The sequence below is a fragment of the Lontra canadensis genome, unplaced genomic scaffold (assembly GCF_010015895.1).
Source record: "Lontra canadensis isolate GAN:19392208 unplaced genomic scaffold, GSC_riverotter_1.0 scaffold7, whole genome shotgun sequence".
NCBI lineage: Eukaryota > Metazoa > Chordata > Mammalia > Carnivora > Mustelidae > Lontra > Lontra canadensis.
Window position 1 is genome coordinate 15,233,830 of NW_022631001.1, and position 27,644 is coordinate 15,261,473.

Consider the following 27,644-nt stretch of genomic DNA (forward strand, 5'->3'; position numbering starts at 1 on the left):
TTTTCTTAAATTCTTTATTGATTCTCTTGCATTGCAGCTCAGACAGAAACATATACCCAAAATACATTGTTAATACTTGCACTGTTAGTAAATGTAAATGGTGTCAGAAATGGACAGGTGTGAAATTTCATTAGAAAAATTGCTGTAGGTGAGAGGAAAGAAAAGAACAGAAGTTAGGTAGAGATAGAATTAAAAAAGGAAATAGACAGGGTTTTTTCTATATTACCCCAGTTTCTGCTTCTTTTCTTCATTATTTTATATTTCTTTCTTTTTTTATTAAGTCATTTTGTCTTTTTAAGTACCCATTTTTAGGAAAACCAAATATATTCAAGTTTCACATACTAAGCATTCTTTCTGTTTGTTTTAACAGCTTTATTGAGGTTTAATTGACATAGAATAAACTGCACGTATTTAAAGTGTTTGATTTGATAGAATTTGACATATATCTACACATAGATCTATTACCACAATCAAGATAATGAACATATCTAGCATCGCTTAAAGTTTCCTTGTATATGTTTGTCCATCTTCCCTCCTCTTACCCCAATAATCACCAGTCAACAACTGATAAACTTTTTGTCACTACAAATTTGTTTACATTTTCTAGAATTTTATGTGAATGGAGTCAGATGGTATGTGGTCTGGCTTATTTCCCTGGGCCTGACTCTTTTGAGATTCATCCATGCTTTTGCTCATATCAACAGTTCATTCCTTTTTATTTCTGAGTAGTATTGCATTGTATGAATATAACAAAATTTATTTATCTGTTTATGGACATATTCCCCCAGCTTTTGGCTATTCCAAATAAAACTGTTATGAAATCTGAATACAATCTTTGAGTAGACATGTGCTTTCATTTCTATTGGGTAAATAACCTAGGGGTGGAAATGCTGGGGCATTGTTTTAAGATAGATTTCACTTTTTAAGAAACTGTCAAACTTGTCCAAAATGATTGCCCTATTTTACATTTCCAACATGATTACTCTGTTCCACATTTACATGTTTTATTTTACTGGCAAGACATTTTCCTGAGGTCAGCTGGTATTCAGAACATGTCTATTTCCTCTAGGTAGACAACCATTCCCACCATGAGGTTAGCTCCCATATTTCCACCTCCATCTTCCCCTGGAACTTCAGCTTTGCAATTCTTAACCACTAATTAGTTAATCATCTACTTTTTAGTACTCTTAGGAGACTTTACAGATGGGGCACTAGATTCAAGTACCCAAAAGTAGTGTTATCAGTCCTCCAGAATCTTCTTTCCCTTGGGGAGATCCTAGGTTTGAACTGCTTCTTGAGAGGATCTGGCTCAGTCATGAATAAAACCTTTCTTCAAGTCTTCTGAGATAGAATTCAATGTTCACAAAGATTTCACCAAGTACTTTGCCAAAGAAATCAAAGGATATGAACACAGAATAAGAAGAGGGTTTCTTTCTTGCCTTGTCATTTTTTGCCATCCTAAGGTGGTAAGGTGGTATCAATGTGGTTTTGATTTGAATTGATTTGGCTAATGACGCTGAACATTTTTCATGTGTCTGTTAGCCATTCCATCTTCTTTGGAGAAGTGTCTGTTCATGTCTTCTGCCCATTTTTTTGACTTGATTATTTGTTTTTTGGGTGTTGAGTTTGGGAAGTTCTTTATAGATCTTGGATATCAGCCTTTTGTCTGTAGTGTCATTTGCAAATATCTTCTCCCATTCCGTGGGTTGCCTCTTTGTTTTGTTGACTGTTTCCTTTGCTGTGCAGAAACTTTTTACCTTGTTGAAGTTCCAAAAGTTCATTTTCACTTTTGTTTCCCTTGCCTTTGGAGACACGTTGTGAAAGAAGTTGCTGTGGCCGATGCCGAAGAGGTTACTGCCTATGTTCTCCTCTAGGATTTTGATGAATTCCTGTCTCACAATAAGGTCTTTCATCCATTTTGTGTTTATCTTTGTGTATAGTGTAAGAGAATGGTTATGTTTCATTCTTCTGTATATAGCTGTACAGTTCTCCCAGCACCATTTATTGAAGAGACTGTCTTTTTTCCACTGGATATTTTTTCTTGCTTTGTTGACAATTATTTGACCATAGAGTTGAGGATCCATATCTGGGCTGTCTATTCTGTTCCATTGGTCTATATGTCTGTTTCTGTGCCAGTACTATGCTGTCTTGGTGATCATAGCTTTGTAATACAGCTTGAAGTAAGGCATTGTGGTACCCCCAGCTTTGGTTTCCTTTTTCAGCAATCCCCTGGTGATTCAGGGTCTTTTCTGGTATATACAAATTTTAGGATTGTTTGTTCCAGCTCTGTGAAAAATGCCATTGTATTTTGTTTGGGATGGCATTGAAAGTATAGGTTGCTTTGGGCAGCATAGACATTTTAATAATGTTTATACTTCCAATTCATGAGCATGGAATGTTTTTCCATCTCTTTGTGTCTTCTTCAATTTCTTTCATAAGTGTTCTGTAGTTTCTAGAGTACAGATCCTTTACCTCTTTGGTTAGGTTTATTCCAAGGTATCTTATGGTTTTTGGTGCTATTATTAATGGAATCAATTCCCTAATTTATCTTTCTACAGTTACATTGTTAGTGTATAGGAAAGTGACTGGTTTCTGTGCACTGATTTGTATCCTGCCACATAACTAAACTGCTGTATGAGCTCTAATAATTTGGGGGTGAAGTCTTTGGGGTTTTCCACATAAAGTATCCTGCCATCTGCAAAGAGTATGAAGAGAAAGAGTTTGACTTCTTCTTTGCCAATTTGAATACCGTTTATTTCTTTTTTGGTGTCTGATTGCTGTTGCTAGGACTTCTAGTACTATGTTGACTAATAGTGGTGAAAGTGGGCATCCTTGTCATGTTCCTGATCTTAAAGGAAAGGCTCTCAGCTTTCCCCCATTGAGAATGATATTCGCTATGGGCTTTTTTTTCATAGATGGTTTTCATGAAATTGAACAACCAACATGCTTAATATATATTCAGTATCGTCAAAATTTTGGTCTCCATTTGTCAAGACAGTCTTATTTAAATTTATTGTGTTCTGCCTACTAGAACTTCGACTAAAGGAAATTATTTTTATGCAAACTAGTGTTCTCTCATGTTTTCCCATTAAAAGATGAACTTCAAGCAGAAGGTCATGATAATTCTTACAATTTATATTGTCACTAATTTAAGAAAGTTCTAGGAAAAATAAAAAAAGATCAGAAATGATAACATTGAAAGATACTTGAGTATGGCACCCAAAATCTGTGACTTTAAACAGTTTACGCTAAATATACATTACTAGTAACAAAATTATGCCATCAAGTAAAGGGTTTTTCTAACTTCTTTGTATAAAACAAAGAGGGGTTTCTGATTCCCAACATAGCTGGCAAGCTCACTGGGGCTACAGCCTCTGTCCCAAGGGAAAAGGACTGGTGCCATATAATAGGTGGGGAGAGGGGATCTGGAGTCATACATCAGCTGGATTCAGGTGCCATAGTTAGTTTAGTGACCTCCAGCAAATTATTTAATTTCTCTGAGTCTTCTTATGTATAGGTTGGAGCCATCTCATGGAATTCTTCAATGGTTAAATAAAATAAGCACTTACATGTTTGACTCATTTTTTTTCAAGATTTTAATTATTTATTTGACAGAGAGAGAGAGAGAGAGCACAAGCAGCGGGAGAGGCAGAGGGAGAGGGAGAAGCAGGCTCCCCGCAGAGCAGGGAGCTATGACTATGAGATCTAGTCATATGGACCTATGACTCTAGGATTGCTACCTGAGCCAAAGTCAATGGCTCAACCAACTGAGCCCCCCAGGCACCCCTTGACTCATTTTTTTTTAAATGATAAATGTTTGATTTGATAAGCATTTTAACCATATAAAATATAATATCATCAAACCAAGCCTTAAATATCTGTATATATTGACTGTAATGATTGACTCCAGCATGATGGTAATGATTGATACCAGCAATCCTCTAGCCCCTACCTTGTCTTATAATTCACTGACCCTATCACCTTTTTTCTGTTTCTCACCTCTCTCCTAGCCTTACTGCCTTTTCTACCCAGCTTAAATCCCGTGGACACTCATCGTGATCATTTCCATCCCATAGACTTTCAACTGGCTTGTCCTTTCATTCTATTTACTGCTTTCATAGAATTCACAGTTCAGTAAGGAAACTATATATTAAAGAGATAACTGTAAATGTTGAAATGTTCAAAGACTTCGTCTTTGAGCTTTTTCACTATCTCAGCCAGTGACTGTGGTTTTAAATACCATTTATATGCCAATATCTTCTCCTAAATGCTAGAATTGTATATTCAGCAAGTCTGACTTGATGTTTCCATGTAGATGTCTAAAAGATAGCTCAAATTTAACACGTTCAGAGCCTAGCTTCTTTTTTTTTCCTGAAAAACCTGTTCTATCCACAACCTTCATTACTACTCCAGTAGTAAGTTCAGCCTTGTCGTTGCTCGTGTTGGCAGGTTTGGGGTCATCCTTGCCTCTGCTCTTTCCCTCATGCCCCATATTCACTCTCTTCAAAATATGTCCACAACCTGAACACCGGTTTTGTTTCCATGTGTATCACTTTCGTCCAAGTTACCATTATTTTTAAACTTGATAATTGCACTAGTTTAATTGTAATCTCTGCTTCCAGCTTTGACTCCTGACAGTCATATTTTTCATGACAGCAGCAGGAGTGATCTTATTACCATGGTAGTCATATCGTATTGCTCCTCTGAGGTTGCTTCCCACCTACTCATAGCAAAAGCCAGAATGCCCATGATAACTTCCGAAACACAGAAGATCTACTTCTCCACTCTCCCTGCACTCCCCTCTCTATCCCTCTGACTTGATTTTGTACCATCTTTCTCCTCACTGTGCTTCAGCCACACTGACTTCCTTACTGTCATCAAACATTAAGTCCCTTCTTAAGACCTTCCATAGGAATATTCTTTCACTGGGTAACTTTCTGACTTACTTTCATGTCATTAGGATCTTCGCCAAATGTTACTCTTTCAATGAAATTTACTTTAGTCAACCTACCACCAAATTTAACTGCTTTGACAAGTTTTTATTCCATTTACCTATTTAATTTTTTCTTCAGCATGTATCAAAATTTAATAGACTATATATGATGCTATTTATATTTCTTATTGTCTCTTCCCTACACTAAAATCTGAGCTCCACAAGATAGGTTTGTCTGTTTAGTTCACTATTACATCCTCATCACTTAGAAACATGGCTGACACATAGTAACACTCAAGTAAGTATTAAATAAAGCAATTAAAGGAGGAGATATTTTTTTCATAACTTTCCTTACTAGACATACCTACTCCTGTATTTTCTGGGGCCATCACAACATGAACTGTCTAAAAGTTAACATAGCATTACACATTTCATTTTTATACGGATATGGAAATCTCCAAGGGTTTAACCCCCTCGAACACAATGAAGTAGAAAACATCAAAATTATTTGCAATAGCACTTCCTATTTTAAAAAAAAAATCCTCTCTTTTAGAAGAGTAACAAAGAAAATTTGGAGCTCTCAAGTGGAAACTAATGACCAAGAGGAAGAATTGGTAGATGTGACAAATGATAGAATTAAAAGTCTAAGAAATTTAACAGTGAAAATTTCAGACAAAGACTGTAAAATGAGAATACTTAACATTGGGGCACTTGGGTGGCTCAGTTGGTGAAGTGACTGCCTCCAGCTCAGGTTATGATCCTGGAGTCCCCGGATGGAGTCCTGCATCAGGCTCCTTACACAGTGGGGAGTCTGCTTCTCTCTCACACCCTACCCCTCTCCTGCTCTCTCTCTCTCATTCTCTCTCTCAAATAAATAATTAAAATCTTAAAAAAAGAGAAAACTTAAAATTAATAATGAGGCAAGGAGAAAAGAGAAAGTAAAACGAAGGAAGAGGACACTGTAAAGCACATTCTTCCTTTGTCTTAGAGATAATTCCAAGCCCCCAGGCTCAAATCTTCAGCTGCTTTTGACTCTATGTTCTTAACCTAGGAAGCATCTGTTACATTGTACAGATTCTGTCTCCTCAATTAATCCTTCTTTCATTCACGCATTTAGTAAATCCTTAGGAGAATTTATTATGCACCAGGCACTTTGCGTCAGCAATGGAGAAAAGTTAGGCACTGTCCCTGCTTTTATGGAATGTCCTGCAAGGAAAGCAAGGGAAATATGTATACTGAATAGACAATTGTCATTGTAATAAATATTTTGAAAAGTAATATGTTGTGCTAAGGAAATGAATTGAGGCCCAAATCTAAGCTAGGATATCAAGAGAAAATGTTTCTTGCCTTTTGTCCTACCACTATCTGCCTAATTAAGACCCTGAATAAATTTACTGCCTTTATTATTCTCCCTGATCTCCAACTCTGAACAAGTTTGTCATGATTAAACATTTATTGGCATTTGTCTAATTACTGTATGGCTATTGCCTATTCCTTCCTTACTTTCCACTATTTCTCAAACATGTCTCGTGCTTTCCAGCCTTTTTACTCTTACTTATGCTGTTTCTCCTGGCAAATAAATGTCTTTTTTTTTTCTTTTGATCTGTTTTCTAAGGCCCAATTCAAATTTCCTTTCTTATGGAAAGCCTGTCTTCCCTACTCCAACTCATAGGTTAGTGCATGTTACCTGAATGCACAGCACTTGATCCTTCTCCATTTCATTGATTTTCATTTCCAGGGAAGTTTTGAAAATCAAGAAGTGAGGAGCAAAGCAGGATTCAAAGCCCAATTCCCTTAGGAAAATGGCCTTGAATAAGTTAATTCCTGAGAAATACAGTTTCTGAATTTGTAAAAGGAAGGGAATGCTATTTGACTCAGAGGTATCTGGAGGTGAGTCAAGGAGATGAGACTATTTCCTAAGGTGTGGTACGCTTCAGATGGTACCTGGCAAACATTTTTTAAAAAATTATACTTTGGTATATGCATATGGTAAAAAAAAATATGAGATTAGATAAATACTGAGATAAGGAATGTTAAGTGCCTTAGTGGGCAAAAGAGATTATGTATTTTAAAGACAATTTTTTTTTATTAAAAGATTTTATTTATTTGACAAAGAAAGAGATCATAAGTAGGCAGAGAGTCAGGAAAAGAGAGAGGGGGAAGCAGGCTCCCTACTGTGAAGAGAGCCCAATGCGGGGCTCGATCCCAGGACCCTGAGATCATGACCTGAGCCGAAGGCAGAGGCTTAACCCACTGAGTCACCCAGGTGCCCCTGAAGACAAAATATTTTAATTTCATATAAACACTTAAGCTAAAGTAGCTGACGTGGAGTGGTACCAAGCAAATCATTCTCCTTCCCTTTTCTCCCTATTCAGCTATAAAGAATACAACACGGTGATACTATTACTTTTTTTTTTTTTTTTTTTTTTTAGCCTATATATACTCTTTAAGCTGGAGAGAGGCTGCAGTTAATATCGGGATTATTTTCAGTAACACTATCTGCAGTTGACATTTGCACTGAGGATTTCAGCAGCTGCTGTTTCTGTTTTATGTAGGTGGCCGGATGGAAAAGGAATAGTTTGTATGTTTTCATTAATAGGTCTCATTTTTAAGGCGATGAAAGAGGGAGGGAGTTTATTTATTTATTTATTTATTTATGGATGTGGTGCTATTTATTAAATTTTGTAAAAGATCACACATGTCTATCTAAAGAGGGGGAAGAATTACAAAGTGAAAAAAAATTGATAGCTTATAGGCCATGAGTCAAGAATTCTCATTGATTCACCTTTTGAAATGTGTTTCAAAGCACTTTGAGCCCTTCTTACAGTGACTTTGATTTATCTCTTATAGTATGAAGATGAATGTGAGGTAAAAATACAAATAGAAGGTAATAATAAATGCTTAATGTATGTCTAAACAGTGCCTTCCAGTTTTCTCTTGGGGGTATGAAGCAGCTTAATTCAAGTGATAACCTCATTTGTTCATTCAGCAAATAACTATTAAATTATCTAACACATTTATTGAGTGCCTACTATATGCAAAGGACTATGAAGATCCTTGAGGTTGCAAAAAGAAATAAGGCATGGGGATTTTTTGAATTACTTTTAGTCATTTAGGGGAAACCGTTCAAATTTAACGTAGTCACAAATAAATGTAATAAGAGCTAAACTTGGGATATGTACAAATTGCATTGGGAATATCAGTTTTAGCACAAGAGTACAAACTGTCTCTATCTAGAGGGATTAGGGAAAGTTTCATGGAGAATTACTGAGCTAAATCCCAGAACACGTGTAAGGATCTGTCACATGTAGAATGTAGAATGACGGCGGCAAGAAGTGAGGTGGAGAGAAAGGATTGCAGGGGGGAGGAAACCGCATATGCAAGGATACAAGGATGCAAGTACGTGGATTGCGTCAGTGAAACAGAAAATACTTTTGGGACGACCCAAAAGATGATATGGCAAGACTACAACTTCATCAAAAATGGCCATTGGACTTGAAAGACTACTGACTTACAGATCAATTTTGGGTCATAATGTCAGGGAGTGATAGTTTATTTGATCTTGAGGGGAATTTAGAGATTGATTATACAGTACAATACCCAGAGGTAAGATGACTGGTAAAAATAAAATTAAAACTAAAAGTATTGACTTCCAAATTAGCACTTTCCTTCTGTGGATGGAAATAATTCTCTTGTTGAGATAGGTACAATATTGGACTATGTAATAAATTATAATTGATAGGAAAGTTCCCATTCCAAAGGGCTCAGATTAGATGAGTGGTGTTTAAATGCCTGTATTTGTGGCATGCTCTGGCAAGGCATGCAAATTTGGAGATTGAACTGAATTATCTGCTACAAAATTATTCAACTACTCGTGTTTTAACGTAGCTGTTTCAGGAAAACTCTCTGGTCAGGTGTTGCATTGTTTTTTGTTCTCACAGGTCATAGTTCTTGTGTGTTCCATTAGATAGCCATTTTTTTCTTAGCTGGTGGCTTGATGTTCTTCTACTTTGTTTCTCACCTGTATTCACTCAGCAATGCATTCCTTTCCATAATAATGGCTGTATCAATCCATATCCTCAGTTGTAGCAAAATTTAATTGTAAGCATGTTGGCAAATTATAACATGTGAATTCAAAAGTACTGTATAGGGTGCCTGGGTAGCTCAGTGGGTTAAGCGTCTGCCTTTGGCTCAGGTCATGATCCCAGGGTCCTGGGATTGAGTCCTGCATTCTTCCTCTGCCTCTCTCTCTCTATCATGAATAAATAAATAAAATATTTTAAAAAAAATTTTTAAATGACTGTATAATTTCAGGATTCATTTGAGTTTTTCTTATTGTGAGAAATCTGTAAAATAAAGAGAGACTCTCAAAAGACTCAAAACAAACAAACAAACAAACAAACAAAAACACCTGTTTAGAAAGCTTAAGAAAATATTTATTTGGCCCAGAAAGGAAACATTTATGAAACTGGAAGTTTTTAAACTTATGAAAGATTTTATAAGGGTTTGGAAACTGATTTGTTTTCCTGATTAATAAATGTTTTTTTAAAAAGCAGTGAAGATGGTTAAATAAAAAACATAAAGAGAGTTTTAAAAAGCACTCTCTGCTTCTTCATTATAGTAAGCACAGGACTTCTTTCTCATGTGTATTTTTTATTTCTTGAAAATTAGAGGATGAATAAAAATAAAAAACATGTTTATTGTACCCATTGTGTGCGTCAGGTGCTGTTCTAAATTGTTTGCATGTCTTATTTCATTTGACCCTTATTATCATCACAGAGGTATAGTTTCCATTATTACCCCATTTTATGCACTCAACATTTCTAGTCCAAGGTCACAAGTGTGGTAGTGGTGGTGATTTATATCGCTGTTAATTCTAGGTAATTAATTATTATATGTTAGTGACTTGTGAATAGCATTTTAATTAAATGGCTTCCTGGAATCTCTTGCATGAAACATTTCACAATACATTGTATACATACAATTGTCAGACATGCTTATTAAATACTAAAAGCTTATGGGCAGCCCAGTTAAGTTCTTTAGTTTGTTTGGGGGTTAATCGAGAGGCATGACAGTTTGACTTGTTTGAGTTTGTATAAAATGATGGCCAGAACACTGATTTCTTGGGCTGACTGTGGCATCCAAACGGTACGTGGGACTCAGTATGAGCCTTTGGAGCGAGAGTGTGGGGGTTTTGATGCCCATGCAGGGCAAGACAGTTGACCTTGCAATTAATTACCAAAGGAAGAGAAGTGAAACTAAGACCCCTGCATGAAACTGAAAACTGAAGATAAAGTCATTTAATGATAGAGCTTCTAAAAAACTTTATTCATCAGCTCAGGGAAGCAATAAGGAAGTGTGTTTTTATTATGTGTAAAAAAGTAACCTTAACCCTTTTGTGTAGAGAGAATAACACTAAGCCAAATATTTAACATGAAAGTGGTTCTGGGCTAGTGAAACCTCTGGGCAACCAGCAGAAGGATATGTGAATTATTCTGTAACAAGAGTCATATAACAAAAGTCCCTAGGACTCCCAGAGGAGGTACAGTCTTATTAAAGAATATTTTAGAATAAAAATGTATAGTTACATACAGAAACTATCCACCATGGGTGGGATCAGCAGGTTAGACTTCCAAGAAAATTAGGTAACAAGAGTAACCAATAAAGACCTCAAATTAAATGTTTTAATCTAAAAACATAGTAAAGGAAGGAATAAAAAACATAAACAGAATACCCTTATGAAAGACTGTGTGGATTAAAAAAAGCAAAATATAGAATCTCTAGAAATTAAATATATATATAATTCATTAAACATAAGCACTCTGTAGATACGTAAACCAATAGATTAAAACCTAAGAATAAAACAGTAATTAGAGCTAAGAATAAGACCCTGAAAATAGCACAAAGTAAAGAAGAGCAAGAGATATAAGAAGCAATAGGATGGGTCAAATGAAATGGTCCAGAAAAAAATATTCCAGGATCTTTGAAGGAGAGAATGGAGCGATTGGGGGAGGATACTTGAAAAGACTGAGAATTTTTAAAAAATAATCAGATTAAAGAACCATAATGAGTTCCAAGCAGAACTTCAGAAAAAACAAAAACAAAAACATTGTATTGAACCTGTAGTTTGACAAAGACAAAGAAAACAAAACCTTCAAGCAATCCAAAAAGAGATATTGTTCTTACAATGGAGCGATTTGATTGGCAGCAGACAGCTTCTGTAAAAATAGATGCCAGAAGACAGTAGGAAATAAAATGTTCAAAATGCTGAGGGAAAAATCACTGTCGATCTAGACATTTCCATTTACCAATGCTATCATTCAAATTCTAAGCTGAATGTAGGCTGTTCAGGAAAAATATAAAAAGGTTACGTGTGTTCAACCATCGCAAATTTTTGCTGGAATACACTATAACAATATACACATGAGTAAGAAGTTTAGGAGTGTTCAGATGCTAAAAATAATGAGAAAACAAACTGATAGAACGTGAGAGTTATTTTGAGTAGACTTTAATTATAAAAAAATTAATAATGATGCTGATAATGACTGATTTGATCAGGAATGGCACTACCACAAGAGAGAACCAAAATATTATAAAATAACAACATGGAATATTGGATGTAATATTAAAATGATCAATTGTACAACTTTATAAAAATGAATAGCCCCTCATATCACTATTTATTTTAAAGCATATTAATCAAGATAATGTGGTATTGGTCTAGATAAATAAAAACAGAGCAATCCAAAAAGAGCCCAGAAACAATTACATGCACATTCATATGATCTGAACCTATTATTTAGGAACATTATGAGTCAGTAAGGAAAAGGAATAACATTCTTATATACCAGTAAAATAAATACATACATACATACATACATACATACATATGTATGTCTACAAACAAGTGGCCGTATTTTGGGGGAAAGTAGGTTCCTATCTCACACTATAAATTAAAAAAAAAAAAGAAGAAGACTTACTTGTGAAAAGAAAAAAAATTGTTTAGAAGAAAATGTAAGATAATGTACTTATGTACTTAGAATAGGAAAAAAATTCCTTGAGATACAAAAATGTACACACATAAAAGAAAGTATTGATAAATTTCAGTATATTTAAATTTTTATAAGGACTCATATGTGTATGATAAAATATAAATGAAGTTTAAAAAGAGTCACAGGTTGGGAGGGGATATTTTCAGTGCCTATAATAAGGAATCGGTATCCAGAATACATAAAGTAATTTTCCAAATGCATGAGATAAATATAATTTAATTTAAAAATTTAATTTAAAAATGGGCAAACGCTATGAGTAGAAGAAAGTCCAAATTGCCAATAAACATATAAGATGCTAAGTCTCACTAGTAATCAAGACAATGTATATCCAAACATCAAACACTAACATAATGCATTATGTTTGGGAAAAATTAATAAGTCTGATTATACCATGTCATCTAAAATATAGGGCTTATTTAAACTACTAATAATGTGAAATAATGAGAAGTTTTTAATGAAAGTTTAAGTTGGACATACCCTATGATCTGTTAATTATATTTTGTAGTACCTACTCTAGATAAAGTTGTGTGTACTTAGGTACAAGAATGGTTAGTGAACATTATTTTGAGTTGAATTTCAGGTAAGGTGGAGTGAAGTGGAGAGATTTTGTGAATATGATAAAGGGTTTATTTATTTAAAATGAATCAGAATCAAATATGGCAAAATGTTATCGCTTATTAAATCTGGGTGGTAGGCACGTGGGTGAATGTCATATTACTCTCTTACATCTCTAGATGCTTACTTAAATATATCATGATTAGCCTTTTAAAAGGAAGGGCATGTGAGATATGGAAATATTAAAGAATTAGTTTTGATGATTTTGAAAACAGAAAGAGGTAGGTTTAGCCCATCATAATTAGAGTCAATAGGCTTATTATTTGTAGTGATTCCAATATTTTTTCCACACTTACCTGTGACTGGTTGTGTCTTTGGGGTAGAAAGATATCTCTCTGCAACTGCGTCAGTTTGTAAACATTCATTTTGATATACATTCATGCAGAGAGATGTAGTGATTCCTTTGCCTTTTTATATACATTGGCACTAATTATTGTGCTTTTTCTAGCTAACATCAATTACTGTTCTTATATCCTATAGAAACCAAACAACAGTTTTTTCCTGAGTTCCCACATTATTTTTCACACATCTGTTAGAAAGCCATCCTGCACTGAAATTTCTTTATACATCTGTGCTCCCAACCCTATAGGACTCCTTGAAAGGGGGGATTACATCTCATTAATTTTGGGGTCCCTAGTAAATAATCAACACATTTTTGTGAAAAGATAATTGCTTACCTTTTGAACCATACACGAATAACACTAATATATTCCCATTGTAGAAGACACAAATATTACACAACCATACAAAGAGAAATGTAAATGTTTTTATTTTCCTTTTCCCCTATTCTCTACAGAGATAACTGATATCAAAATCTTGGTATTCCTGTGAATTAAATTAAATATTCTGTTTCTATTCCTTTAGTCATAAATTCTATATAGTGTATTTCTGACACCTGCTTTCTAATAACAGGCTAATATCAGATGTTAACCAAAGGGCCCTAAATATGAATATCAGGTATGCAAGCAACTCAAATATTTGAATGTTTATTGGTTCTTTACATTAACTTGTTTATGTCTCAAACCTGTATTTTCTCTGTTGTATGTTAAACACCTAACTTAGATAGCTTTTCAAGCTACCAGCTACTAGCTTCTAGGTGTTCATATTTACTCGGTTTTTATAATTATCCATGATGTATTTGGGTGAATTTTAAAAAGAAATCACTCATGTGTTAGGCAGAAAATGTAGTTGTGTAATACTTAATGGCTTGATTTAAACATTGCATTTACCTCAGAGGAGGCTCACGCAGTGTGTGTGTCGAGGCATGAACCCAAAGCTGCTTAAAAGGATTAATGTTGCATCTCCTAGTCAGCTGCACTGGTAGTCTTCTGTCATATGAGAGGTATTAAAAATGAAATTATAAAGGAAAAGATCTGTCCAGGTACTGATGAAATACAGATGGAAAGCTTCTGAAAAAACTTGTTTCCCTTACACAGCAGAGCCGCCAAAGTTATTTATCTCCATCAGCAAAGCAATGGTTAGAGACTCTTAGGATTCCTGTGGGCAGCTGCCGCCCTCTCGGTAGCAGACATGTGTGCCCAGAGAGAGTCCCGGAAAGATAGTTGTACAGCTCTGGCAATGACTTCATTCCATTGACAAGACACAAAGACTGAGCTTTACAAAAATTTTTACAACTGAAAATTTGTGGATTTGCTTCTATTGCCTTGTCTAGTCTTTCCAGTTTGAGGCTTTTCCTATTAGCCACAGACACATTCAACAAATAGAGTTTGAATATCTACATTGTGCTAAGTGTTCACATAACATGGGCCTGGGTCCCGAGTACAAATGACGAACTCCATGCCTATTTCTACCCTTTTTACCTCCAGTTGCCTACTTCAGGTACTGTAGTTACTTTTCTGATTTTTTTTTTTAAGATTTTATTTATTTATTTATTTGACAGAGAGAGATGTGGAGGAGAGAGCACAAGCAGGCGGAGTGGCTGGCAGAGCTGGGAGCCCGACGCAGGACTCATCCCAGGACCTTGGGATCATGACCTGAGCTGAAGGCAAATGCTTAACTGACTGAGCTACCCAGGAATCCCGTTATTCTTGCGATTTTTAAAGTTAAATCTTAGCTGATGGGCCCCAATTTATTTTAAGAACTCCGTCCTATAAAAGTTAATAAAACTGCTGGGTCAGGCGTGTGAAGAAGGTCATTAAAGGTTCAATTTAAAAGCAAAACCAACCAATAATATGATCAAACATCAAAGATCTCTCCAAGCTCCAGTTTTAGTGACTTAGGAAGTCTTATTTTGTGAAGAAAGTGCAAACATTATTTTCTGATCTGGCATTCCCCTCAGAGTAAATTAACATTCTTTGATTCCCTTTAGATATCAGTGGTTTGAAAGCTCAACATTTTTTTTCTCACCTCTTTATTGACGAATTCCATCTTAAAATATTAAAAACAGGAATTTCTGCTCATTAATTTAGGAAGACTTGCTCTCCCCTCCTCTCTCAATCTACTTTATTCTGTTCACTGAATGGTCTTTCAACTAAAACGTGGTTTGAACAAACTTGTGTGAAGGAATAATGAATACCTTTAGCATGTTGGCAATATTAGGGTAAGCTGAGGTCCTGCTGAGTCGCTCTTTGAAAACTAAGCGGGAGTTATCATTTATTTATTTGCTGGATTTCTGTGGCACTTTTCCTCCAAAGAGTACAGGGAGTGATGTGGAGAATTTTTCACAGAGGCTGTCGGAGAGTGACAAAAGGAAATTCAAGGAAAATCACATTCATAGGAAGCGGGAACACGTAGCGAAAGAAACAGCAAATGGCAAAACCAAATCGTAGGTGGCAGTTGCCCATGTTGAAGAAGGTAGAAGGATCTGGGTTGCCCCAAGGGTGCTGCTGTTAACTTTTCAGAATACAGAGTCATTAGTGCCCCTCTGAACACTACACCTGTCTGTTCGGTACTCACTCGAAGACTCATAATCAGAATCATAGACTCATAGGGTGGGGGGAGCCTGAAAAATCATCTGCCCAATTGTCTTCCTTTACAGTGAGGCAAATCAAGTTCAGAGAGAACAAAGAGATTAGAAACAAAGCCCTGGTTGGGATTCAAGTCATTTATCCATTCAACAAATACACATTGATTTCATTGAGCTAAACACTGTTTTTGGGGGGGAGGTGTGCTTGGGTGGCTCAGTCGGTCAAGTGTCTGCCTTCAGCTCCAGTCATGATCCCAGGGACCCGGGATCAAGTCTCACCTTGGGTTCCTTGCTCAGCAGAGAGTCTGCTTCCCCTTTTCTCTCTCCCTCTACTTCTCGCCCTGCTTATACGCTCTCTATCTCTTTCGTATAAATAAATAAAAAATTTTTAGGGGCTCCTGGGTGGCTCAGTGGGTTAAGCCGCTGCCTTCGGCTCAGGTCGTGATCTCGGGGTCCTGGGATCGAGTCCTGCATTGGGCTCTCTGCTCAGCAGGGAGCCTGCTTCCTCTCTCTCTCTCTGCCTGCCTCTCTGTCTACTTGTGATCTCTCTCTGTCAAATCAATAAATAAAATCTTTAAAAAAAATTTTTTTTTTTAATAAATTAAAAAAATAAACACTGTTTCAGGCATCAGTGTTACCTTAGTGAGTAACACAGGCATGGGTCTTGACTGCCGCTGTCCTATCCCACACTGCCTTGTTCTGCCTCCGTTGCCTACCAGGGCATCTGATATAGGAACCCTGCCTTAGCCATGGTTTTGCTCCCAAGGTTTCAGTTATCTGCAGTCAACCACCACTTGAAAGCAAATAGTCCTCTTCTTGACCTATGGTGGGAAGTTTGGCAGTAGCCTCATATTGCCTCACTTATCTCACTCATCTCATCATGTATCATCTCACATTACCACAAGAAATAGGGTGAAGACACGACAACTAGTTATGTTTGAGAAATGATACTCACGTTACTTTTATTACAATATATTGTTATAACTGTTCTTTATTACTAGTTATTGTTAATCTCTTATTGTGACTAATTTATAAATTAAACATCATCACAGGTATCTATGTATAGGGAAAACATATGTATGTCATAGTAGTAGTTTATGTAGGGCTGGGCACTATCCATGGTTTCAGGCATCCACTGGGGATCTTGGAATGTGTCCCCTACAGATAAGGGGAAGGACTATTGTATATCTTACAAAAGAGCTTGTGGCTGACTGAAGACCCAACCCTCTTTGAGAGTAAACCTCAAGTGACTTATATTGAGAGAAGGGAATTCTTTTCCAGTATCTGTAAGCGTGTTGACATTCTCTGGACCATTGGTGCTCTTAGGACAGTTCCTTCAGGTCAGCTGGAAAACATTTACTGGATTGAGTCTCATTGAGTCTTCATTGGAAGGAAAGTTTTCCTTGTCAAGATGAGCAGTCTAATTTTTGTCCTCTAGCAAGATGGGTAAAAGCTTAACCGCTATTTCTTATCAGAGGGAACGTTTGTCCCTTAAAATTGACTTATCTTTAAAATGCCTCATGTAATAATCTAAGCCCTAATAAGATACTTGAAGTTGAAAGCACCTGGTGGTAGAATCAAATGCAAAAATTCTTCAAAGGAGCATGGTTTAAGAGTTGCTGTAAATCTGTCTTCCCCAAAGTGATATTACAGTCCTTCATTTATCACTGGATATTACTGCAAGAAAACTCTGGCTTAAAAAAAAAAAAAGAAGAAGAAGAAGATTGCCCCATTTTAGTTTAAAGGTGGATTTAAGCCCTTCTCCATCCCCCAGTCCCCATGTTGAAAACCTGTTCTTATAAAAGAGGCTTCTGTTGCTTTAGAGGTAGAACTGATGGGTTTGGAAACGAAGGACCTTTATCCATGCATTTGGGAGTACACTTTTTTCCTGCTCACTGTGCCCTTTGTCACCAGGCCAGTCCCCAGATAAATAAAGTGTGGCTCTTGCAAGCTGTAGATAAGCCTGGTGATGATCAGAGATAAGACTTTCCTTGGACCAAAAGAAGTTGAGGAGGGGGCAAGGGAGGGACATTACTGTTTCCAGCCAGCCTACCAGTGGAAATTCTTGGAGCTTCAGAGCAGAATTCAGGCTCCAGGGACACCTGTTTGTGCCCACAGGGCCAGCTCTGTGGTGGCCTTGCCTCTCCCCCCCCCCGGCCCCCCTCACCGAGCCAGGCAGCTCCTGTATTGGCTGCTTTACCTGCGAGCCTGTATATGGATCTGTCTTTTCGCGGCCACTGCCTCCAGCACGTACTGTCAAGACAGAGGGAAGCCAAGCGAGGAGTGCAAATGCCGGAGCCTAGAGCGGGAGGTGAGCCGCCTCCCGGAGGAGTTGACTGCGGCTTCCCTTCCTCCTGACACACTTGGAGTTTGGTGACGGTGCCCGAAGAACCGCAGACTGATACTTTGCGGCTGGATGTGTGTGAGCTGGCTACTGAAGGCAGCACCCGCCTCACCCGGACCTCCTGCTGGCAGGATGTAAATATACCTGCAGACCGGCCAAACAGGACTGCCTTCCCCCCCACCCCCTCCTTCCTCCCACCCTCTCCCTCGGCTAACCAGCATGAGAGGAACTGAGAAAGCAACAGCCTGCAAGTGACAGCTCCAGCCGGATTCCGTTTGTCTCTGAGCCGAGGTGGGAAGTTGATTGTGCAGCAGCTTCATTGTGAATTCCTGCCATTGGTATCGCTATGTTTGCCTCTATCTGGTATGCCAAGAAGCTGGGTCGCAGGTTTGTGCACAATGCCAGGAAGGCAAAATCAGAAAAGGTATGGAATGAGCGGGGATGAAGATTACCTTTCCCATTTGCCAGCCGCCTGCTCTGGGCGGCTAGTCTGAGGGCAGACGCAGTCTTCATTAGCTTGGGATGAGAACCTGCTTCTCACTGTGAATGTGGTCCATGCCACTCACGGGAGGGCTAACTCTTGGAGCTTTGCTACTTGGGAAGGGAGCAGTGGGGGTTAAGCAGGATCATCTGCTCATCAGAATATTAGGTGAAATCATCAACTGATAGACTGGCTTGGCAGAGACTTATTATTCCTTTAAATGACATGGGGGGAAGCAGTTGAGCTGCTGAAATATTTGCTTCTTCCAGAAGCTCTCTAGTAAACTTGTTGCTATCCTGTGTTATTTTTATTACTATCGTGCTTGGTTCTGAAGGGGGCATTATAAATCCCCGAGCCTTTCTCCAGTACGTGTGTCCTAGTGTGTGTCCTAGGAACACATATTTGGGACTCTCAGTAACATTGACCAGACTCCAGAGGGGTGTTGGGATCTTTTCAGATCCACCGAACCATCATTTCAAAAGTGTTTATGATGAGTAAGAATTATGTTTATCATTGGGGAGCCATGGCCATTTAGAGAGTGGCTTTTTATTTCTTTTATTCAGCATGACTAGTTTTTCCTCCTAGAGAACCTCTGTGTAGATTTCCCTCTTTAATTATCTTCCTCTAAGAAAATAAAATGGCCTGTAAGTCTTGAGATGCATTTCAAGCTTTCATCTCTAATTTGTCCCCTGCTTTCAGAGGCACTGACCAAACTGACACATTTAGGAAATTCTGTGTCCTATTTGATAGGTGTTGGGGAAACTTCCTTGGGAAACAAAATTTTGTGAAACTGAGATTTTTCCATATTTCTCTGAGGCTCTTTGGTCCAGTCTCCTTCCTGCCTTAAATCTCCTGGTAAGATTGACCCAGAGATGGTTTTTCTGAACTATAGCATAGTCCTTCCTCCCAGCTGCAAAGGTTCCTTCACTTGGACTTGCTATTTGTTCCTTCAGAGTGGAAATATTGGTAACATGAAAGAGAATCTAGGGATAAACCCAAGATATGACTGTTTGTAGTATGAAAAGAGAAAATATTATTGGAGTTCTGACTTTAGGGTTGTAGCTTTTTCGACTGTCTAGATCTGAGGATTGTAGAATGATGACAGACTTGTTATTTAATGGCCCTTTTGGTGAGGGAAAAGGGCAAGGATGGGGTACAATTGATCCCTTTCCTATTCTGTATATCCCAGGTGACAAGGTTGCAAATATAATTGTCATGTACCAGCAGCATATACATTGAGCAGTTGGGTTTGGGGGTTTGGGGGTTTTTTTGTTGTTGTTTTTTTTTTTTTGCTTCTCAAGTGATTTTTAAGAAAAGAGACTTGTAAGTAGGTCTCTTTTATTAGAGCAAATGTTTTGAAAAAGTGCCTTCTTCTTATGAAAATTATAGGTTGTATGGATGAGAGGACTGTCAGGACCACAAATGGCTCTGAAAGCCACAGGGAGATAATGCCTTATGCCAAATTAGTATGCAAAGAAAAGTTGAATCTCCCAGTGGCACTTAATACAGACTTGGACCTAAATGTGGAGAACAGCAGTCTGAAAATGCTTTGTGTAGAACCTGAAAGGATGGTAATCCAACAAAGTAACATGGGCTTCTCCTTCTTGAGAGTGGGGAGAAGCTAGTAAAGGGCCTTGATATCTGCCTCCCTTTCATTTCTGTGGTGATTGATGCTTAGGACAGGTAAGAAGAAACCAAATGTAGAATTAATGGCTTTAAATTATTTATTTCTCTTACTCAGGGAGCGAGGAAATCAGCATTGGAGAACTGAAGTTTTGCAGAATTATAAGGACCAAAGGAAAAATATTAGCTCAGATGCCCTTGTGCTAGCCAGGGGAACTAAGAGGAGTTAATTTTGAACACCAGGTGATGATGGCTAATATGAAAATAGCATCCCTTTTTTTTTTTTTCCTATGGGTTTGTATTCACAGTGTTCCTAGAATAAATTAAAAAGTATGCTGCCTTGAACAATGAAGGCCCTCAGTTAATGCTTGGTGTATGGAAATAGTTTATTTATTCTGTGTACCTAATTTTATTACATGCCTTATTTAAACTAACTATTGTGGATTAATATTTTGTCTAATGAGTTCAGCAATAAAGTTTAACTGGGAAGACAGTTAACAAATGATACTGCAAGCTGAATAAATTCATGTAAAGTATTACTATAGCAGCAGAGATCACATAATTGCAAACATGGAGGGGGAAATAAAGTGCTACTGACTATATGTTGTCATGCTTTATTATAAAATGGAGGAAGATGAATAAAATCAGATGATTATTGAGTTTTATCTAGAGAATGACTGGTATATTTAAATGTGAAACAACTATTACTAGAGTCATAGCATGTTTAGCATTTGGGGGTATAAATCTGTGTCATAGATAGTGAATGTGGTTTCATTTTAGTACCCTCTGGAAATTTTGGCTTTTTTTTGCAATAGGTAGCATAGTTTTATTTTCTCCTACTCTAGTAAAACAACCTGCACCCATCATAGCCCATCAGTCCTATTTTAGCATTCAGGTGTGGTCTGGGAAGTGAATTCCTCAAGGCTGGGGTTAATTGAAAAGCTAATTGGGAATGTGCAAGTCTAAATGCCATCCCTAAACATGCAGTATGCCTTATTCATGGTTGTCTGGTCTACTGTTTTACCTCATTCAATGCCAATAGAATTAAATAGCAGCATGGAATGTAATGATAATAACAAGCACAACAGTAGTATTAATGATAGCTCTTGCCCACGCACATTATATACCAGGTGCTTTTTGCCTGTCATCTTCACAGCAATCCTATAAGGTAGGATTTTTCTTGAGTCCCAGAGAGACAAGTATAGCTAGCCCAAGGTCACTAAGTTAGTAGTAAGTGTCCGTGCTGGGATTTGAGCCCAACTTTACCCAAGCTATTCCAAAAATGACTCCTTGAGTCTACAGCACTCTCCTCCATCCACCTTTCATTCACCTGTCTTGCCTGAATGAGGTTAACCATTCCTCTTACCTTGTCCCTCTCTTTTGATATAAAAATTCAAAGTCATGAGGTTTACAGAATCAAAGTTACCAATCCTATAACTCAGTCCCCTTATTTCTGATAAGACTCTACCTAAGCTATCTTGAATAGACAATCATCTGTCCTTTTATTAAAGACTTTACACTCTTTGTCCTCTTTAGTTCGGTAAGTATAGCAACTTATCATCCTGGCATCTATGATTCCTTTGAAATAGCTAGTAATTGTCATATCATCATAACCTAAACATTGGCATTTGTACTCATAGCTTATCCTAATGAAACCAAAGATGTCTTTCATCAGAAAGAACCTAAATGCTTGGCAATTGCAGATGTATCTTTTTTTAGAATGAGTCAAAGATATTAGGTGATTCACATTGTCGTTTTTCCAAAAAGAAAACCAAAAGGTTCTTTGTTATTCTTTCATTAAAAAGACAGTCTGTGCATACCAATAAATTCTTTGAACAAAATTATTTTAAATGTGATAATATGAAGTCAAAATGAGCTGGCTAGAAAAGAATACTTCTGTTCTAGTAATTATTCTTATTTTTTTTTGACCCCATGTAATTAATTCAGATGTTAGTATCTTACTTTTATGACTTTTGGTCACATTTTGTCTTAAATTGCTTAATTTAGGCCATCTCTAGATGGTAGTACTCTAACAGGGCAGCTGAAGAAGCTTTAAGATAAATTGAAATGCAATTTCTGTTGACATAATAATACGCAGAAGTAGAAAACACTTGAAATTGTGAACCTTCACTGCCCCATCAACATTGCTTCTCTCATTTGTTTTTGTTCTCATTTTTATATTTAACTATTTTTATTTTAAGTATACACCCTGAAAAGATGCATGATGCATTTGGGAAAGACTGGCATCAATATCCATCATTTAATAGACACACTGTGGATGAGCTTAGCAGTGATATATAACCTACAAGTGATATGACTGAGCTCAAGCATCCTGACATTAGGCCATTTTTACCTTAAAGAATTCCGTAAGAACCATCACACTGGTTCTACTCTCCTTTTCACCTAAACCAAACACATTTCTTCAACATAAACTAAAATGGAAAATAAACTAGTAATGCATTTGCTGACAGTATAGCCAACAAGAGACAATAATATCCTGGGTAACCCTGGCATAACATGAAAAGCATTGGGCTTAAGGTGAGGACCTGGAGAGAGGGATTTAAATCAGTCCTATTCTTGGCTATCCAGTCTAAAGCCAATCATCTGGGCTCTTCTAGGCCTCAGTTTTCTTATTGTGGAATTGAAGTAACACCTGTGCTTTAGTAGAATGCCAGTGTCCTCAGGATCAACCCAAACCTCTTACCATGGTATGCAAGGCCAATCATGGTATAGCCTCTGCTTTCCCCTCTGCCACTATACCTTGCCCCTCTTCCAGGACACTCTAATTTCAGGATCCTGAACTACTTTCAAATCCCTGAATGTCCCATGCTTTTTCTAGCTTCTAGGATTTTTCTTTTCCTATTTGGCTGATAAGCAGATCACAAGCTAGCCCTATGCCTCACTAATTGCATGCCAACTTTAAGTAACATTGTCATCATGAGGAAACCTTCCCTGGCCCCTGTAAGCCCAGGATGGGCCTTCCATTGGCTCCCACAGCTGCTTGTACATTGGCTGTAATCATCTTTTCTTCCCTGTATTCCTCATCAGAATGTGGATTCTCCAAATGAAGGACTGTCCCACCTTGTTCCCCTTATTTCAAGGCCTAACAGAATGCCTGGAATATGGCAATCTCTCATAATCTATTTCATTGACTCTAGGTTGTCCTCAGTTGCAATATGCTCCATTATTTCATGTATTATTAGGGGGAAAAAAAAGATTTTCAATGGAACTTTACCACATCATCAGTTGCAAGATGCATCTTGATTTCAGAGATGTTCAAATATAAAAAGAAAAGTTTATTTTTAGAATCAATGAAGTATGGCATAGCTGAAAGAATGAATAATGAATGGGTTTATTTTGAGGATAAATGAGTTAATATAGATAAAGTGTTTAAGGTTACACTTGCTACCAAATCACTTTTATGTCTTTGCAAATCATAACAGTGCTTGGCATAGGGAAATTTAATAGATAATCCTAAAATATATCACACATCTTATTCTGTGCTGATGAGACTCAACTGGCATTATTTGTCCTATTCTGGATTTAGGAAGGTAAATGAAGAAAGGGAAAATGGAAATGAAGGTTATGGAAGAAATAAATGAAAAGTAATCAAGCTGGGACCGTTTAGCTTGCAGAAGAGAAAGCTTACAGAGCCTCCTGGCTTCTAACTACATGCTTATATGTCTAAACAACAAGGAGAGTTAACTTCCACTGAATTTTTTCGGTGAGCTGAGAACGGTGCTAATATGAAGATCTGGTGAGATAGTTACCATTATTATGTTTTTAGAGCAAAAACACATCACCAGGTAGCTGGGATTAGACACCACGTCTGACTCTAGACCTCAAGCTCTAACCCAGTAACGATGCTCTGTATGTATGTGTGTGTGTGTGTGTGTGCATACAGTACATATAGAGTACTGTACATTATACAATATATGCTGTACATTGTACTGTATATATGGCATATGTTTACAGTGAGCTAGATACCAAGTTTATTTTTCCCTGTAAAAGATCAATATTAACATAAATTTAAGGCAAATTCAAAAATTTAGCTTAAGCATAAGAAGCAACATCTTGATGTTGAAGACTCTCCAATCCTTAGTGAATGATAGGATCTTCCTACTTCTATTTTTGCCTCATGGCAGATTGAAGAGTAGCCTGACCCAGAGAGAGATGGACAGATTGTCCTCTCAGGTCCTTTTCTTAGAGCCTTCTGAGTCTTTGAGAGCTCATCGGTCGTGAGCAGCAGCATGACTCAGCGCCCGTGTCTGCTGGCTGTGGTGACAGAGAGGACAGGTGTTTGTCCACACTGAATACAGCCCTGCAGTTCTCCCTTGTCACCTGGCAGGTGATTCAAGCAACACAGTGGACAGCAGCACCTGTTCGGAAGTCCCAGCTGTGCTACCCGCCCTGGAAGAACCCAAAGTGCAGCTGTTAGCAGGACAGGGAGGGAGACAGAGGGAAAGGACAGGATAAGAGATATGCCACAATGAAGGAGGGGGAGGCGGGCCAGAGAGGAAGATAGCAGGTCACAAAACCACTGTAAAACTGTTATTAATAATGATAATGCCTTGCACAATGACATGGACTTTACATGTATCATCTCATTTAATCCTCACTACAACCTTCTATGGTAGTCTTATTTCAGCTCCCATCTCCCATGGAGAAACCGAGGTATGTAAGTGTTGCAGAATTTGTCCACCATCATAAATCGTGAAACCGGCATTCAGGGCCAGAGCGAGCTGAATCCAGAGCCTATCACCCTAACTATCCATGCGCGCTTTAAACTTTTCTTGGGTTAGGTGAGCCGTTGGTGAGAAGGAACAGACCAACACAGCAGCCATCTTCTCATCTACCCGAGCCTCATCTCTGTTGAATAGCTATGTGGCTGGACATAAGACTGGATTTTTCACTGGGGGTCCTCCAGGAATCAGATATCCCGATAGTTTAATTTCAGTGTAGTTTATAGAACTTAAGTTGCAAAATGGCTTTTTTTTTGGTCTTGTTTTGTTTTGTATCCTTTAAAATGTTATTCCTCAATCTGGTATCATTCAATGGTATTACATCGAAGGGTGAAAATGGAAGGGGAGACTCCCATCTGGTAAGATTAGCTCAACCATGATGATTCTTGTAGAGATAAAATTGGTAATCAGATAAAATACACATCTTATGTACATATGTACTATATTTGGGGGGTTAATAGAGAAATCATCTCGTTTTAAATAATGCTTTGTAGTATTCACTAATTCCATCTGAGGTAGTCTTGTTTCCCCAAATAAATTATTAAGTTGTTAATTAAATTATTAAACCATTGTAGACTCTTTCCCATTCTACCAGGACACCTAGCACATCGTAGACCCTAATAAATCCTGGCTGAATGATTGAATTGGATAGAGGACTCTGAGCTGTATGGGGATAAAGACTGGATTAGGAGTCAATAGGCCTGTGTGTCATCTCCTCTGTCCCAAGCACCTGTCCTTAGCTGGCTGAGTCTCTCAATCTCTCTGGGTTCTTCATCTGCAGTCAGATTCCTTTCAATTTTAACATTCTGTGCTTCTAATTGTGATTTGCTATAAGTCTGCTGAGTCCTTCAAGGAGAGGATTTGGTCTTATTTGTCTTTGTGCTTCTGGCACCTAGAACAATGCCTAGCATGAAGAAAATTTAAGAAAATGTATGTCAAATGAATATACAAAACAGATCTGAAAAGTCTTTAAGTATCAGTAAGAAGAATATAGTGGAAAATCTAGCTGGTTGCAAAGTGGGAGCAAGATAAGAGACACTTATTTATTGCCTTTTTTTTTTTTTTTAAGAAAATGGGAATATGACACATTGGATAGCTCTGGGGTAGGAGGCTCTGGTTCTTTTTCCTTCCCATTCTCCATGCCACTAACACTGAAGTGAAACAAACAATAGCCAGTAGAATACCAGAGTTCTTTTCAACTACCAACAATGATATGTCAAACTGTAAAATTTTCCAGCTGCTTTTTCCTATCTGCTAGAAGATTGCAGGCTCATATTTGAGTGTGAAATGTTTGTTTCTTATACCTTCTCAATCTGAAAAGTCTGGTTATGTAGAGAATTCCCCACCCCATTTGCTATGGACTGAATGGTGTCTTCGACCCCAAATTCATACATTGAAGCCCTAGCCTCCAAAGTGATTATATTTTGAAATGTGGAGGTAGGGATTTGGGGAGATAATTAAGATTAAATGAGATTCCAAAAGGGAGGTCCTGATCTGATAGGATTGGTGGACTTGTAAGAAGAGAACGATTTCTTTCTTCCTCTCTCTCTAGGTCTCTTTCTCTCTTTCTTTCTCTGTCTCTCTCCCTCCTCTGTCTCCTCCCCTCTTACTCTCTCTTCCTTTCTACCCCTCATTTCTTCCCTTTCACACCTACTTGTTAGTCTAGGCCACTCTGATTTACAAACAGAAACGATTTGCTTTCTATACCATCCACTCCACCGATCCTCAACACTGACTCTGAGAGAAAGTTCGTACTATGAGGGGGACATCCAATTTTTCACCATCGTTTAGAGCAAAGCATGATGAACATGTCTGAGGCAGAAATCAGTGACATTGGTATTCACTTTCATAGAGGTATCAAACTATGATACTATTTAACATGAGAAATTTTGGTGACTCTCTAGCACAGGAAGAGTGGAAACTAATGTGCTGAGCATGGGGAAAAATTATGTTGGATGTGGGGGACTTGGAAGGGGGTTGCTGTTTGAGAAGGTATAAGAGAATAAGAAAAATACTTTTCTTTTTTCTTCTCTGAACACCATTCTGGTCTAGGACTTATATTCATGTCATCGTTTCTTAATTCCTTGGCTAATTCCTTTGTTACCTTTACTGACCTCTTTTCTTTATACATTTTGTGAATGCTCTTGTTGACACACCCAAGAACAATAGTATGACAGTGGAAAACAACAGCTTTGAGTTCAAATTTGACTCAACACCTTACAGGTTGGGTGACCTTAAGCAAATAACTCCCATCTCCTTAATTATTAATGTTCTTAAATATTTAAAAAAGTGGTAACCATCCTTGCCTGGATTTTTGATTCAATTAAAAACTACATGTAGGGGCACCTGGGTGGCTCAGTGGGTTAAGTCTCTGCCTTTGGCTCAGGTCTTGATTTCAGGGTCCTGGGATCGAGTCTCACATTGGGCTCTCTGCTCAGTGGGGAGCCTGTTTCCCTCTCTTTGCCTGCCTCTCGCCTGCTTGTGATCTCTCTCTCTCTCTCTGTCAAATAAATAAATAAATAAATAAAATCTAAAAAAAAAAAAAACAAAACCCAAAACTAATGTAAAGCACCTGGTCTGTTGTAAAACACTTAATATTTCCTTCCTTCCTCTCTCTTTCCCTCTCTCATTTCCTTCAGTCCATTCATTTCCATCCTCTACATCATTCCAGAAGGGATGCAAAGCAGCTTTTGATAACTTTTTCATTAGTGATACCTCTTACTCTACTACTCCCTTGGGCTTCAGAACAGACTTGCCTTCCCATCCTAGTTTTATAGAGTGAGGAGATGTATAATTATGTCCCTGCCACTGGTTAGAGGAGAGAAATTACTGAGGAGAACATCTTATGTGAAAATTATCAGTACACTGACTATGGGGGACTTCTTGGTTTTGACTTCCTTTTTAATAAATAAGTCCTAGGCCATTTTT

The 27,644-nt window shown here is 37.7% G+C and overlaps 1 protein-coding gene across 15 annotated transcripts in view; it reads left to right on the plus strand.

The window, feature by feature from the left end:
* The window catches only part of DLG2 (discs large MAGUK scaffold protein 2), a 1,980,468-nt gene that overhangs the window by 1,092,441 nt on the left and 860,383 nt on the right, over positions 1 to 27,644 (plus strand). Inside the window, exon 1 of one of the 15 annotated variants that reach the window (XM_032852941.1) lies at positions 18,074 to 18,294. The exons of 13 other annotated variants lie outside the window; for them this stretch is intronic. In XM_032852941.1, coding sequence (XP_032708832.1) covers positions 18,217 to 18,294 — 78 coding nt within the window. In that variant the 5' untranslated portion in view covers positions 18,074 to 18,216. Of the gene's footprint in view, positions 1 to 18,073; positions 18,295 to 27,644 lie in introns of those variants that run through there. One more of the 15 variants, XM_032852946.1, reaches the window with a different exon arrangement.